At 52.6% G+C, this 15,543-nt stretch overlaps 1 protein-coding gene across 9 annotated transcripts in view; it reads right to left on the bottom strand.

Moving 5' to 3' along the window:
- Positions 1-3,328, bottom strand: part of SLC5A11 (solute carrier family 5 member 11) — a gene marked incomplete at both ends in the record, with an annotated part of 38,499 nt that extends 35,171 nt beyond the window's left edge. For 7 of the 9 annotated variants that reach the window (XM_081299743.1, XM_081299738.1, XM_081299744.1 and 4 more), the window contains 2 exons: positions 1,050-1,121; positions 3,191-3,325. In XM_081299743.1, coding sequence (XP_081155869.1) covers positions 1,050-1,121; positions 3,191-3,325 — 207 coding nt within the window. Of the gene's footprint in view, positions 1-1,049; positions 1,122-3,190 lie in introns of those variants that run through there. The other 2 variants (XM_081299746.1, XM_081299742.1) reach the window with 2 other exon arrangements.
- Positions 3,329-15,543: the final 12,215 nt, after the last annotated feature.

Below are 15,543 nucleotides of genomic sequence, written 5' to 3'. Positions count from 1 at the left end.
TTCTTCTCTCTCCACTCTAATATTTATTGCTTCCTTCCTTCTCCTTGCATTGGATTTAGTTTGCTTTTCTTTTTCTAGTTAATGTGAAAGGCTAAGTAATTGGTTTGGTGTCTTTCTTCTTTTAAAAAAAAAATCTGGGCATTGCAATATGAATTTGCCTCTAAGAAATGCTTTATCTGCATCTCATAACTTTGGGTAGTGCTTTTGCTGTGCTTTTGCTTTCAATCCTCTCAAAATATTTCCTAAAATTGTTACAATTTCTTCTTAGATCCATTGATTATTTCAGGATGCATCACTTAATTTCTACATATTTGTGAATTCCCAAACTGCCTTCCATTAGTGATTTCTAATTTTATTTCACCATGTATAGACAATATACTTTGTGTTCGTTTCAGTATATATATTTTGGTACTGGGATTGAACTCAGGGGCACTCCACTACTGAGCCCCATCCCCAGCCCTATTTTGTATTTTATTTAGAGACAGAGTCTCACTGAGTTGCTTAGGGCCTCCTTATTGCTGAGGCTGGCTTTGAACAAGCGATCCTCCTGCCTCAGCCTCCCGAGCCTCTGGGATGACAGGCGAGTGCACCACCTCCCCCAGCCTCCGTCATTTTAAATTTATCGAGACTTATTTGTAGCTGAGCATCTCCAATTTATCCTGGAGAATGTTCCCTGTGCCCATAGAAGAAGGCATATTTGGTTGGGTGGACTATTTCTCTGTATGTCTGTTATGTGACAGATAGAAACACAGATGAGAGAAAGACAGACAGACAGACAGAGAATAGTCAGAGGAACCAGGTCATTGGGTCCCAGGGGCAGCACCTGAGCCTCTGCATTCAGCCACACCCCAAACCAGTCCACAGGTAGAGGGTTCCCTTGGATGAGCCGATAAATCCTCTTTTTGCTTAAATAAACTTTGAGTTGGCGCCAAGCCCTTTCTAGTTTGGACTGTGACTTTCAGACAACATGGAGCCCAAGAGTCCGAGATGGAGCACCCGCCTTGGAAGGTTCTTTGGGAAGTGACTTAGTTGGACTGGAGAGCACTTACTGGCCACCACACCATGTCCCCTCCAGCCAGGAAGTAGCCTTTCACCGTGTCTCTTTTGGTCTTCACCGTGGACTGAAACAGAGAGGAGGAGGGGGGGAGACTATTAGCAATTCCCGGCATCCCCCATGGGGACGGCCCCCATGGAATCCAGCAGGCCAGACTTGGGGACCTCACTGGAGCTTTAGACTCCTGGTCTGGCTACGATGGCGACGATGGCCCATCAGGGGTGGCATTCACCGAGTGCTTTCCCTGTTCCATGCTGAGCATAATTTAGGCATCAGCTCATTTTGATCCTTACCAACTCCTGGAGGTGGGTGCCATCAGGACCATCTGACAGAGGGAAAGATTGAGTGAGGCTCAAGTCCTACCCATTCATGCTGCTGTAACAAAATGCCAGAGACTAGGTAATTTATAGACACCAGAAACTTGTGCCTGGTAGTTCTGGAGTTTGGGAGGTTCAAGATCAAGGTGCCCACGGGTTCGGTCTCTGGTGAGGACCCGTAACTCATAGATGGAGCCTCCTCTGTGTTTTCACAGAGCCTGTGAGTGGGACGGGGAACTCGTTCCCCTGATGTTCTTATAAAGCCTCTGATCCCATTTATGAAATTTCGACCCTCCACCTCTTTATAGTGTCACATTGGCCATCAGGTTTCAACATGGATTTCAGAGACAGGAAAATGGTTCATCTCTAAGGATGTCCAGACTCCTTCATTATGAGATAAGTGCATATTAACAATGCATTGAAATACTATTTTCCTCTGTCAGTTTGACTGCACCTGGTTGGTGAGGACAGGATAAAACAGGCTTTGTTGTACATGTGTGCAGACGGGTGATTTATGCTAATTGGACACAAATTAGCATAACTGCAAATGCATATCTCCTTCAGTCTGAGAATCCTATTTGAGGAGATTTATCCTACATCATGTCTACACTCCAAAATAATGAGTGCATAAGGTTTGTTTATTATAACCTGGACAGTAAGAGGTGAGAGAAAACCCAACTGTCCCTCAGCAGGAAGTCGGTTAAGTAAAGTACAATAGAGTCATCTAGGGCTGTTCAGTGTTTTGGATGAGGAAGTCGAGCCTGTGATCCTAGAGGCTCTGGAGGCTGAGGCAGGGGGATCTCGAGCTCAAAGCCAGCCTCGGTAACTTAGCAAGACCCTGTCTCTAAATAAGATATAAAAAAAAAAAGGGTCAGGGTTGTGGCTCAGTGGCCAAGTGTCCCTGGGTTCATTCCCTGGTACCAAAATAAAAAAATAAATTAATTAATTGAACAAAATAGAATAAAGATAATTAGGAAGGTTTGAGGTACTGATATGAAGAGACAGTGGTAAGTAAAAACAACAAGGTAAAAGACAAATAGGTACAGGAAGCTACTTCCCGTTTAAGAAAGAGGGCAATAAACATATTAATACTGGCTTTGATTTGCATAAAGAAACTGGAAGAATCCACGAATACATAGTGATTACAAGCCAGTAATGGCAGCTTCCTAGGCGGGAAGAGTCACAGTGAGACTTTATACTGTAGGTCCTGAGCTATTTTTATTTTGAGCCACTCTTGCCTTTAAAAAAAAAAAAAAAATTCCTTTGGATTGTTGGGTGTGGTGGTGCACACCTGTGATCCCAGCAACTCAGGAGGCTGAGGCAGGAGGATCTTGAGTTCAAGGTCAGCCTCAGCCGTTTAGTGAGATTCTGCCTCAGGAGACGGGGTGAGGGATATAACTCACCTCCCTGGCTTCTATCCCTAATACTTCAGACAAAACCAACAAACAAAAGCTTTTAGATTAAAATAAAAAGAACATAGGCTTCAAAATAAGGTGGATAGGAATTCCAACTCCAGCTCTTCCAACTTACTAACAGAATAAAGAACTTAAATTCTTTGAGGCTCAGTTTCTTTGTCTGCTAAATGGGCACAGTGTCTTCTGGGAGGCCCTGGGCAAATTGCCTGAGATGACTTGAGGGGAAATGCTTAACCAGCTCGAGGCACAGCCAACGCCCAAGGTGCTTTTGAAATGTTAGAGGCCTGAGGAAGACCTTGGGCCGGTTTCTTCCTCTCAGTACGTCATCTCCCAAATCACGGGTTTCACGTGCGGCTTCAGGCCGGGGGGTCCCCTTCTCCCTCCCTCCCCAGGGCCTGGCTTACCCAGAGTCCAACAGCCAGGACGAAAATGAAGTAAAGTACCAGCACCGCGATGTCTCCAGGCTCCAGGCTCTTCTGGGGAAAAGCCTCCAGGGGATCCGACTGCGGAGGCCGTGGGCTGCTGGGGCTGCTCTCCATGGTCCTGAACGAGCCCTCTCCACCCTGCGAAGGACAGATGCGTCAGACCCCAGATTCCCTTTCTAGGCTGCCTCTGGGGCCATCTGAGGAGTAAGATCCACATGGAGGGATGTGCGCTGGAGGAAGGCCCCTACATCTATCCATCCACCCATCCATCCACTCGTCCATCCTCTTGTCCATCTGCTCATCCATCCACTCGTCCATCCATTTGTCCATCTACTCGTCCATCCACTCGTCCATTCATTCGTCCATCCTCTCGTCCATCCACTCAACCACCCACTCTTCCATCCATTCATCCATCTGTTTGTCCATCCACTCATCCATCCACTCATCTATCCATTTATCCATCCATTCATCCATCCATTTGTCCATCCATTCATCCATCCACTCGTCCATCCACTCATCCATCTGCTCATCCATCCATTCATCCATCCATTCATCCATCTGTCTGTCCATCCACTCATCCATCCACTCTTCCATCCACTCATCCATCTGCTCGTCCATCCGCTCATCCATCTGCTCATCCATCCATTCATCCATCTGCTCATCCATCCATTCATCCATCCATTCATCCATCTGCTCATCCATCCATTCATCCATCCATTCATCCATCTTTTTTCCATCCATTCATCCACCCACTCGTCCATCCATCATCCATCCATCATCCATCCACTCATCCATCCATTCATCCATCTGCTCATCCATCTGTTCATTCATCCACTCATCCATACACTCGTCCACCCACTTTTCCATCCATCATTCATCCATCATCCATCCACTCGTCCATCCAACCATCATCTATTCATTTGTTCAACAAATATTTTGATGAAGTCACTTCAAATCCTCAGGTTTTTTTTTTAACCAATTCAGCCACACACTTTGCAAAATGTAAATAATCAACAACTTAAGCAGAGCAGCTGGCTTCAGCATCCTCTCCCACCTCGTAAGCACATGTCCCAGGAGGAGGACAACAGGAGATGCCAGTCAGTTCCTTTGTGCAGGGCACCTCACAGCTGGGTGAGGTCTGAGCCACTGATTTTGTTTGAGGCTTAGTCAGACACCACGACCTTCTTCTAATGCTGGATATGCTCATACAATGACATACATGTAGCACACATCTATGTAGCTCCTTCTGTATGCCAGGCATCACTCTTAGTGATTACGAACCTGCAGAGTGGATGCTATTATCATCCTCATTGTTTAGATGTGAAAGTTAAGGCACAGAGAAGTTAAGTCACTTGTCCACAGAAATACAGCTCAAGGGGTGGAGCTGGGATTTGAAGCAAACACTCTTGCTCCAGAATCCAGGCTTTCGACCTGTTTCCCAGCAGACTGCACTACCCAAAGATGTTGACATCTAATCCCCAGAACCTGTGAATATGTTCTTAAATGACTAAGGAAGATTCAGTTTGCAGGTAGAATTAAGGTTGCAAGTCAGTTGACCTTAAATATAGGGAGATGCCTGGGTGTAGAGGACCTTAAAGTAGGGACCTCTCTGGATGATGTGGGTGGGCCTGTGTCACTCACAAGGGGAGGCAGAACCAAAAGAGAAACCAAACAGGTGACAGTGTGAGGTGGGGGGGGGGGGGTTGGGTGGACCTTGCTGGCTTTGCCAAAGGGGGAAGGAGCAAAGGGATGGACTCTCCCTGGACATTCTAGAAGGAATTCAGCCCCGCTCATACCCTGATATTAGCTCACGAGACCCATTTAGAACTTTGGAAGTGTAAGATGCGAAACTCACGTTGTCTTAGCCACAAAATCTGCGACCACTCACTCCAGCAGCAATCCCAGGAATAGTTTAAAAACAATTATTAAGACTCTTCTTTACCATCAGCGCCCTAGAGAAACTAGTTGATGTACCAGGTATTTCCATTTGCAAGAGACGCTTCGTGATTTTTAAATATTACGAAGATCAAGCGATTGTCATGGCAGAACATGCATTTCAGAGAGTCTTCTGAAAAATATTCGAGGCCGCGTTGTGAAACCAGTTCACCAGCATGTCTTGCCCACATGAATGTCTTCTGGGTATATGAATGCCCGGGGGTCTTTGCTGTCCAGGGCAGTCCCGTGCATTCAAGGTGTCTCACGTCTCTGACCTCCACCTGCTGATTGCCGACGACACTTCCAAATCATGAGGACAAAACGCTCCCATGAATTGTAAGACGTGTCCTGAAGGCTAGCAGCACCCCAACTACACACCTCTGCCCTCGGCTGACCTGGCAACACCATGCAAGAGGTTGTAATAAGGAAGTGATGGGGGCTGGGGTGTAGCTCAGTGGCAGAACATGTACCTGGCCTGTAGGAGGCCCTGGGTTTCAGCCCCAGCACTGCCAAAAATATATAAGGAAATGGGGAGAGGTGAGATCAGATGGGGGCGGAGGACAGGTGTGGCTGGGTGCCGAAAGTTGTGCAGGAAGGTTATTTTGAAGGTACTGACGTAGATTTGAGAGGGGTTAGGGGCTGTCTTCATTGGTTCCTGCTGCTATTAACAAAATACCTTAGCCTGGGTGGTTCACAAACTACAGAAATGGGTCGGGTGTGGTGGTGCGCGCCTGTCCTCCCAGCAGCTCGGGAGGCTGAGGCAGGAGGATGGAGAGTTCAAAGCCAGCCTCAGCAACTCAGCGGGGCCCTAAGCAACTCAGCGAGACCCTGTCTCTAAATAAAATATAAAAAGGGCTGGGGATGGGGCTCAGATGGAGTGCCCCTGAGTTCAATCCCTGGTACAAACAAACAAGCAAAAACCAGAAGTGGGTTGCCCACAGCCTTGGAGGCCTGGGAGTTCAAGATCAAGGCACCAAGAGATGCAGCGGGCAAAGCCCCGAGGCTCATAAATGATACTTCTATGTGGCCTCCGTGGGGGACCGCTCTCGTAGAGGCTGACAGGAGGAGGCTGCATGTTCCCTTGGAGATGCTGCCCTGTGGGGCCCTCAGTATCTGTTAGGTCCTGTCTTGAGCCCAGCGTAACCTTGAACTTCTGGATGGGGCCACAGCACCTCCATGATCTCTTATCTCCTGATGCAGGATTAAATAGCAGAAGCCAAAGTTCCAACCCAGCCGCGTCACCTGTGTCTCAGTGGGTCTGGGTTTAGGATCAATGGAAGCTGCTGCAGACCCCCCTCTAGGACCATGCATAGACCTCGGGTCTTGGTGGGAGGGAGAGCTGGAGCTGGAGACCCCTCCTGGCGGTGGGGTGAAGTTTCCTCAAGTAGGTTCTAGTGCTGAAAGGCAGTTCTGGAGGCTTGGAGGGGGAGAGGGGGCGAGATGCCCTTGAGGGTATCTCTAAGGGGAAAGCCCTCCTCAGGTTATGCCGGCTTTAGAAGTGAGGAAGTTGTGGCTCAGAGAGGTTTAGGGATACATCCAAAGTCACACGGCGGATGAGCAGTGAAGTGAGACTCAGATCCAGATCTTTCTGACTTCAGAGCCTGCCTTCTCCAACATTTCCACCTGCTGCTTCCAAAGCAGGGGACTTTGAGGAAAATGAGGACAGGAAGCAGCTCAGGGTTGCAGAAGGAGCCAGCCCTCCCTGTCTCCAGCCCCGCCCCCACGCCCCTTGCAGCCCGCGGCCCCGCCAGGCACGGAGCGCGGTGGGAGCGGCTCGCTGCACATAAACAAGTTATTCATCACCGCTTTGGGGCCCCGGGGGAGGCTGGCACCGCTTCTGAGCCTTCCTGGGTCCAGGGAGGTGGGGCCCTGCCAGGATGTGCAGGGGCCCGGCTGCATCTTCACGGCGGGAACAGGAGCATCCCTGGACCAGAGGCGCCTGGCCGCCCAGTTCTGCCGCCTCTGCCCTGGCCCCAGGCGATCCCTCCTGCGCCCCTTCCTCATCCAGCACCCCAGGGGTAGGGCAAGGACGGGCCGTGAGCTTGGGGCCACAGGCTCCCTCTGTGTCACCCTGGCCTGCTGCTCCTCCAGTGAGCTGGCTTCCGGGCTGATTTTTGTCACAGCGAACTCCAGAGGTAGGATTTGAACCCAGGTCCTGCGTGGCAGCTCATCATGGCTTGGCTGCCTCTTTTCCCCTCCTCGGCCATGTTTCTCCTTCATTCTTTCCTTCCCCCTGTCTCTGTTCCTTCTCCACAAACATTCATTAGGCTCTCTGCCAGGCCTGGGAAACTCAAAGGAACATTTATTCAGGACTAGCTGTTTGCCAGGCACAGTGCTAGGCCCTGGAGACTCATTGGAATGAACACTCATTGGGCACCAGTTGGGTGCCAGACTCTGTGCTAAGCCCTGGAGATGGAATAGGGCAAACAATTATTAGGCCTCAGCTGTGTTTCAGGGTCTGTTAGGTCAGTCAGTGGAACAAGCATTTATTAGGCACCAGCTGTGTGCTCGGCATGGTGGATAAAACAGGGAGAAAGGCAGCCCTGCCCCCATCCTCAGGGGTTTTCACCCCAACCCCGTGCAGCGTGGTGTGTCCCCAGGACCAGGGGGTGAAATGACCCCAAGCACCTTTCGCACTTTGTCCCAGAATTCTTTACGGCCTCTGGAGAGCCATGCACCTCATATGTGGGGCGGGGGTGGGGGGCACCCTGCCAGTTCATTCCTGAAGGGTGGGTTAAGGGCAGCCTGGGTTCTGACAAAGGCTTTCTTTGCAGTGGGTGGCCCTGCCCTTGAGGTCGCCTGCTGGCCCGAGCACAAAAGGAAGCTCACAGCCCTTCCTTTTGACCTTCTGTGTAATTTGCTGTGGTCGATGTGAAAATTTTCCACACCAGGGTGCAAGGGGAAGAGAAATCAGGAAACAGGTTCCCAGGCCACGGGGCACAGGCAGGTGGGGGCTGCATTTCCTGTCTTGGGTCCCCCGGGTGTGCGCCCACTGGGGGGGGGTACCTGTGCCTCCAATAACTTCTGCGCCTCTGACACATCTCACAATGAATGAAAGGGGAATGAGACAGAGCAATGCTGAGGGCTGGCTGTGCGCGGAGACACTCACACACACAGAACAGTACCACTGTCAGGATCCATCACTTCAGAGGGAATGGCAGGAGGTGGACAGGGAGGGGGAGAGAGGGAGAGAAAACGGAAGTTCTCTGCATTAACCAACCATGACAGAGTCGCTCTCTCCCTGCAGATTTTAATTATGGGGAAATAGCCAGGAGATAGATGTGATAAAGTGTAAAAACTTTAGAACTTCACTACCCCAGCTCAACTCCCAGCTCCACTTCCTCTGAGTTCTGTGACCTTGAGACTCAGCTTCTCCATCTGTAAAACGGGAATCATAACCAGACACATGTCCCTGATGCTATGTAATTAGGAACGGGATACTTGATCTGCCCCCATCCGTGGCCTTTGTGGTCAGCCAGATCCTGGCCACTCATTGCAGGAGTCTCATTGACAACACAGCTCTCCGAAGAGCTCAGGTCTCTGATAAACCCCATTGATCAGGGGAGTCAAAGAACAGGCCACTGGTAAACTGGGCTCCAATCCAGGCTTAACTCAGAGCTCCTAACCACCCTGGGGCACGTGAACCTGGCAGGTGTGATAACAAGGCCTGGCATGGGCTAGCAGCCTCTCGGGTCCTTGTCCCCCTCTCCTGTGTGGTGGGCTGCAGCAGAAGCCCCCTGTCCGCTCCACAGCCACACAAGCTGGGCCTCAGGTCCTGGTCTAGGGGCTTCGACAGAGTCAGGCCATCCAGAGGGACCCCTGGGTACAGAATTGCCCACTTCCTGAGCAGGTGATGCCTGGGGCCCATTGGGAACTGGTCTCTAGGGCGAGGCCAAGACACACAGCAGGACTTTGGGCTGGCTCGTCCCCAGCAGCTCCGCTCATTCAGAGGTTAATTCCTGGTGCAGTGGGACCGGCCAGCCTCCTGCCTAGGGTCCACAGAGGGGAGGAGGTGAGCCCGTGAGTGCAGGGACCCAGGGGAGCATCCTCCTCACCCTCCTGTCCCTTCAGGGGTGACCTGTCTCCTGATTCCTGGAGAGACTAGGAGTCCCAAGAGCTTCTGAGCCCAGACCTGCCGTCACACAGATGTCCGAAGACATCTCAGGGTTGACATACGCCGTGGAAACCATGCTCTGAGGACCCCGCTGGTGCCTCTCAGTCACCTCCCGTCTCACTCACTGGTGGTGTCGTCCCTTCTGCTGCTCACACCAGCAATGAGTCATCCTCACGTCACTCGGTCACTCACTCATTCAAGTGGTGTGGGAGCAGCTCTCCGTGGTAGGTGCTGCCCCTAAGCTCCAGAGACGCCATGGGTGCAAACATATTATAGCATCTCTTTCTCAACTCCCATTCTCTTAGGCTCCTGAATATAGCCGGAATCCATTTGTTTCCCTCACCTTGACTTCTTCTTCTTCTGCTGCTTTTTTTTTAAACTGGGGATTAAACCCAGGGGCACTCAATCCTTGAGCCCCATCCCCAGCCCTATTTTGTATTTATTTAGAGACAGGGTCTCACTGAGTTGCTTAGCACCTCGCTTTGGCTGAGGCTGGCTTTGAACTCGCCATCCTCCTGCTTCAGCCTCCTGAGCCGCTGGGAGATGGCAGGTAGCCCTCACCTTGACTTCTATTGCCCCTGTCCAAGCTCCATCACTTCTGTCTAGCCTACCGCAAGGACCTCTTCCCACCTTGGGCCACCTTTGCTTCCCTTTAACCCACACCCCCTGTGGAAGCTGCAGAGATCTTTGAACATAAACCAGGTAAATTATTTGCTGGCTCCAATTGTCTCTGCGCCCACAGAGGTATTTGCTCTGTCCCTGTCCCAGCCTCTGGGCACACTGTCCTTCCTTGAAGGCAATTTCTGACCTCAGGGTCCTCATCCTTCTGTTCCCTCTGCCTGGGATGCCCTTCCCTGTTCTCTTTGCTTGACAAACTCCTCCTCGTCCCTGAGACACCAGCCTACTGTGCCCATCTCCCAGACAGCCTCCTCTCGGCCCCAGTCGAAGTTGGATCCTTGAGTCGCCTGCTTTTGTGGCAGACATGACTTCTCAGGTTTAATCACACCTAACAGCTGCTCTGCAGGAGCCCCTCACTCCCACTCACCCCCACTTCCAAGGAGGCAGGGAGTGTAGCCGTGTGTGTGTGTGTGTGTGTGTGTGTGTGTGTGTGTGTGTGTTTCATGTGGATCCATTCTTCCTCCTTCTCTCTCTGGGTCCACACCTGTAGGCTGGGCCTGGCTGAGGCTCACATTCTCATTTGACAGATAAGGACCATCAGGCTCCAGGTGGCTGAAAGTCCCCAAAGTCCCGGAACTGACTGTGCTATGACCCTCACCAGGTGCCATCAGCTGCCCAAACCCACCTGCTGAGCCCCCAGTCCCCCAGCCATGCTGCTGGCCTGTGCTGGACAAGGTTTCTCTGCAGAGGGGGGCTGCGGCCCTCAGGGTTCCCAGCTAGAACCCCTCTGCCTGGGCTGTCCCCTGCCCCAGACGGTCCTGCGCTCAGAGCGTGCAGGGATCTGCTGCAGGGAGCAGGGCATCTTACCTGATTACAGGTGCAGGCTCAGCTGTAGGGGGCTTCGGAGGCAGAAGGAGGCGCAGAAGAGAGGCCGCTGGTCTCCTGTCCCCTTGCAGCAGAGAGCGTCAGAGGACAGCAGTGACCCCCTGTTCCTGGGCGGCTGCTGCTCAGAGAATCTCCCCAGAGGTCAAACTCCAAACTCCAACCTCAGCTGCAGTGAGGATTAAAGGGAGTGTGAACCATCTCCCCGAACCCTTGAACTCTGAGCAGGCCCCTGTGGGAAGGTGGCCTGCCCTGGGCTCTGCCTCCACCAGGGACCTCACCTGGCAGGGGGCCCATGGACGGGAGGGGTGTGCGAGACTCTGGAGCCAGGGACACAGTCCTGCCTCACCACCCACTCTTCCTCTGTCCCGCCTCCAGGCTGGGAGAGGGCAGGCTTGGGACGGCTGGAGGAGGGGGAGGAGAGATGCTGGTGGGGGCGGGGGAGGGGTTGCAGGGGACAAAGGGAAAGTGCCCAGGAGGGACTTCTGCATCCCCAGACAGCAGTGGCCTCAGCGGCCACAGGAATTACACGGGATTGTTCAGCCCTTTCTGCACCAAGGCAGGGCAGAGAGGCGGCATCCGGAGCCCAGGGAAACTGTCCAACCCCTGTAGTGCCAAAGACCCAGGGAAAGGATCGCCAACGTCTTTACCCGATGCTCGGGGCGTCCCCAGCATTTTAAATTAGTGACTAGCATCTGCAGACGAAGAGACTTACAACGTAATTCCGAAATGCCCACATTTCTTGAACCATCTGAAAATCTGGCCAGACCAGGCCCCCATCACCACTGGGCAGCTGTTGTCTGGAAACGAGTCCTGGCCACTCCCTCTTGCTCCATCACTTGGCCTGCCTGGACCCTGGGGGTCCTCTATGCTTCCCCATGTCCTGGCACAGATGAGCCCAGAACAACAGGAGAAGACAGCCTGCGTCCATCCTGCCACGCTCGGTTCCCATGCTCAGTGTGTCTTGACTTGCTTTCCAACAACCCTGTAAGACAGGGCCTGTTCTCATCCGCATTTTCCCCGATGAGGAAACAGGTGGAGAAAAGTCAGTAACTGGGCCAGGCTCAGCCTGCTCGTGAGTGAGTGCAGCAGAGCATGGCGTAGGGATGCAGCCAGCTGGACAGAGGGGGTTTGGGTGAGCAGAGACCTCAGTTAAACACTAATCCAGGCCTAGGAAAGCCTGCAGGGAGATAAGGAGGTCTCTAAAGGAGGTGGTCAGGAGGGAGGTGGGGGAGGGGCTGGCCACGCCTCTATCTCCAGTCTTGAGAGAGGATCTGCAGGGAGGGTACGCACCCCATCCTAGATCTCCCCCAGCTCACAGGCCCTCCACTGCGTGTCACCACGGCCAGTGAGGATTGTGTCCTAAAATGCCCGAGGCCTCTCCACTGTGTGCTGGGGCCTTTGCAGCCGTGGGGTTGACCAGTTGGCTCAGGATTCCAGAGGGCAACTTGCCGGGTTGACTTTATTGTTGGGAAAGGACGTGGAGCCTGCAAGGGGTAGACCCCGGGGACTGGCCGCAGCCTTGATGCCATTGAAGGTGACTTCCCAATGGGAGGGGTGGGGACCACCGTGTGAGCATTGGGGACACCTGGAAAATGCAAAGAGGGGTGCTGCAAGCCTTAGAAGCAGGGTCCAAAGTAGTCCTGGTAAAGCAAAGAGAGACCATGACACCAGAGTGGCCACAGGACCCTGCTGTGTGCGTCACCGGGAGCCGCAGACCAGGAGCCAGGCCCTCAGGCTCAGCTCGGCTCCGCAGAGTACATAGAGCAAGAGCCAGCCTCTGGGAGCGCTCACCCTGCTTCGTGCCGGAGCCACAGGGGGGAGTGTGGGTCCTTGCCGAGGGCTGAGAGGGTGGCTCTTACTCCTGGGATCACGAATGCAGAATTCCATGCAGCCCCTGTGTCCACTGATGGTGCCTGGTATCAATATCGGTCCCACTGACTGCTCCCTCCGGCAAGCAGCCCGACTGATGAGATCTACAGGAGGCAGAAGGCTTATGGCACAAGGTTTGTCGTATAAAACCCGCCCAAGGCCTGGGGTTGGGGCTCAGTGGTAGAGTGCTCACCTAGCATGTGTGAGGCACTGGGTTCTAGTCTCAGCACCGCATATAAATAAGTAAAAAATAAAGGTCCATCAACAACGAAAAACAAACAAACAAAAAAAACACAACAGCCCAAACTCTGCATTCCTATAGACAGATGCAGGTAGACTGACTTACAACTGGGGTAGGTGAAAGGAAAATAGATAAAAAATTTGATGCTACCCTGGTAGAGTTATGGAAGCAGTTGTCCAAGAACAAAAGGCTTCAGCCACAACCTTTCAATAAGAAAACAAAAAAGCAGGCGATCAGAAAAGGAGAAACGAACGAACTCAAACTCCAAAAAGAGACCGAGCCCAGCCAGGCGTGGTGACACATACCCGTGATCCCTTGGGAGGCCGAGGCAGCCTCAGCAACTTAGCGAGGCCCTGAGCCACTTAGTAAGAGATGGTTTCAAAATAAAAAAAATAAAAAGGGCTGGGGAGGTGGCTCAGTGGTTAAGCACCCTGGGTTCAATCCCTGGTACCAAAAAAAAAAAAAAAAAAGAGGGAGAGAGAGAGACAAGACTAGCCTCTCTCATTAGGAGATGTCCTGAAGGGTGGGTTCCCCCTCGGAGGAGTCTTTGAGCCCTGGGTTGTGGGACAGCCAGGGAAAAGGCCGAGGCTCACGGTCCAAGCCTGGCTCTGGACCTGAGACTGTGTACGGACTTGGCGACACATTGGTCTTCAAAAAACATTCAGAGAGAAACTGCTATGGGTGCCCACAGGGTGGGGGGAACAGTGAGAGTCCGAGCCTTAACATTGACTCTGAAGAACCCCGACCCGTGTCCATAGCCTCCGTTTCTGCACATAGAACAGGTGCTGATGTCTCGTGGAGCCAGTGCCTACAGGGTACCGCAGGAGAGGGCCTGGCCATCAAGCAGGGGTCAGCCTAGCACCGAGGGCCAGCTAGACCCCTCCTGCTGCTTCACCTGCTGCCTGCTCAACTGTTGCCACCAAACAGTGTCCGCTCCCTGGCAACCACCAAGAGATAACAGCCCTCACACACCTTGGCTAAAGGAAATATAATTGGCCCAAACCCCGGTCCTTTTAATTCCCCCATGTGTGGCTGGTCAGATAGCGGGAGGAACCTGCCAGGATTTAAATAAGTTGATCCTCTATTCCTCCCATGCATTCTGCTGTCATGCATTTAAAAAATAAAATCAATTAGAAAAAAATAAGTTGATAACCCACATCGGGCAGCATGGGAGGGGCTCAGACCCAGCCCGGAAGACACCACTGGGTGCTGGATCTCGCTGATGCCTTCTTTAGCATAGACCCAGGGTCAAGAGCCTCTGGGCTTCATGTGGGAATGGACATTGAAGGTTTAACTTTAAGGACATGTCCAGGGCCACTCTGTGTGACAAGGTACAGTAGTGCCAAGACTTGGGAAGGTGGTTCTGATCTCCACAGAGAGCTGTTTCGTTATGTTGGTGACATTGGTGACGTCCTCCTCACTTCTGAACCTCCTTTGGCGCCCCGGAAGCAGCACCCATGCTCCGACTCACTTGTGGGGGGCCGGGGGAGAAGACAGACAGGGCCCGGGCTCCTCGGGAAGCTCTTGGTGTTACCGACTGTGGGTGAGACGAAGGTCACACTCCAGGCTGAGATGGGAAAGGCCGGTGTTCCCACTTCCAGACACAGTAAATGACACAGGTGCGGGCGCGGGTGGGTCCTGGGATTTCGATGTTCTCCCTCACCTGGCTCCGTTATCACCACCCCTAGATGAGTCATGGAAGAGGGGGACAGGATGGCACTGGGACAAATGGGACAGGATGGGACTACTGAAGCTTTCTTTGACATTCAGGCCCAAATGGACAGTAATACAGTCACAAGTCCTTGTGACACTAGACGCATAGAAACCTCCTGTGCTTACTGTCCATGTCATCCAGGTGGCTTTGGAGGGGACTTATGCCAGTGGATTAAGGGACATAGGCCCCCACTGGATTGTGGTCACCGTTAAGGAAGGTTGGGGGACAGAGGAATGTTCTAGCTTGTTAGGAGGACAACACATGCCGGTCGCCTGCTCTTCTCGCTTCGGAGCCCGTCACCAGGGAAACAGGTGATGTCATACAGCCGGCAGAGATGAGGGGACGGGAGGAAGGCCTGGCGGAGGGGACTGTCACTTGACTGCGTCGTAGATCAAAGCGTGCAGAAGTCTACGTGGGCAGCCGTGGCACCCTGGGAACTGCTCAGGAAGATGTCACTGCTGCCCACCATGATGACCGGATGCCACCGAGGGGCGTATCAAGGAAGGGATGGAGACGTCCCTCTTGGATGGCAGATAGATGGGTCCATCGGCCCTCTCCAGCTACCAGAAGGGGCCAAATATGCACTGGCCTGTGTGGACAGTTCCCGGCTTGATGTAAGCCTTCCCCAGCAAGAGAGCCAATCAAAAGGCAGCCGTGGTGTGTGTGTGGGGGGGTGCGCTGTGGTGCACCCCTGTAATCCCAGCTGCTCGGGAGGCTGAGGCAGGAGGATCAAAAGTCCAAGGCCAGCCTCAGCAACTTAGGGAGGCTCTGAGCAACTTAGCGAGACCCTGTCTCAGAATAAGACATAAAAAGGTCTGGGAGGTGGCTCAGTGGTTAAGTGCCCTGGGTTCAATCCCCAGTACCAATAAATAAACAAATAAATAAGGCAACTATTAAGTGACATACCACATGCGTGACACACCACAGGTGATTAAGAGTGACAGTCATGGGCCATC

This window comes from Spermophilus citellus (genome assembly GCF_964194105.1).
Source record: "Spermophilus citellus genome assembly, chromosome: 6".
NCBI classification, from domain to species: Eukaryota; Metazoa; Chordata; class Mammalia; order Rodentia; family Sciuridae; genus Spermophilus; species Spermophilus citellus.
The sequence above is the reverse complement of the archived record's forward strand: the minus strand, read 5'-3'. Positions and strand labels throughout refer to the sequence as shown.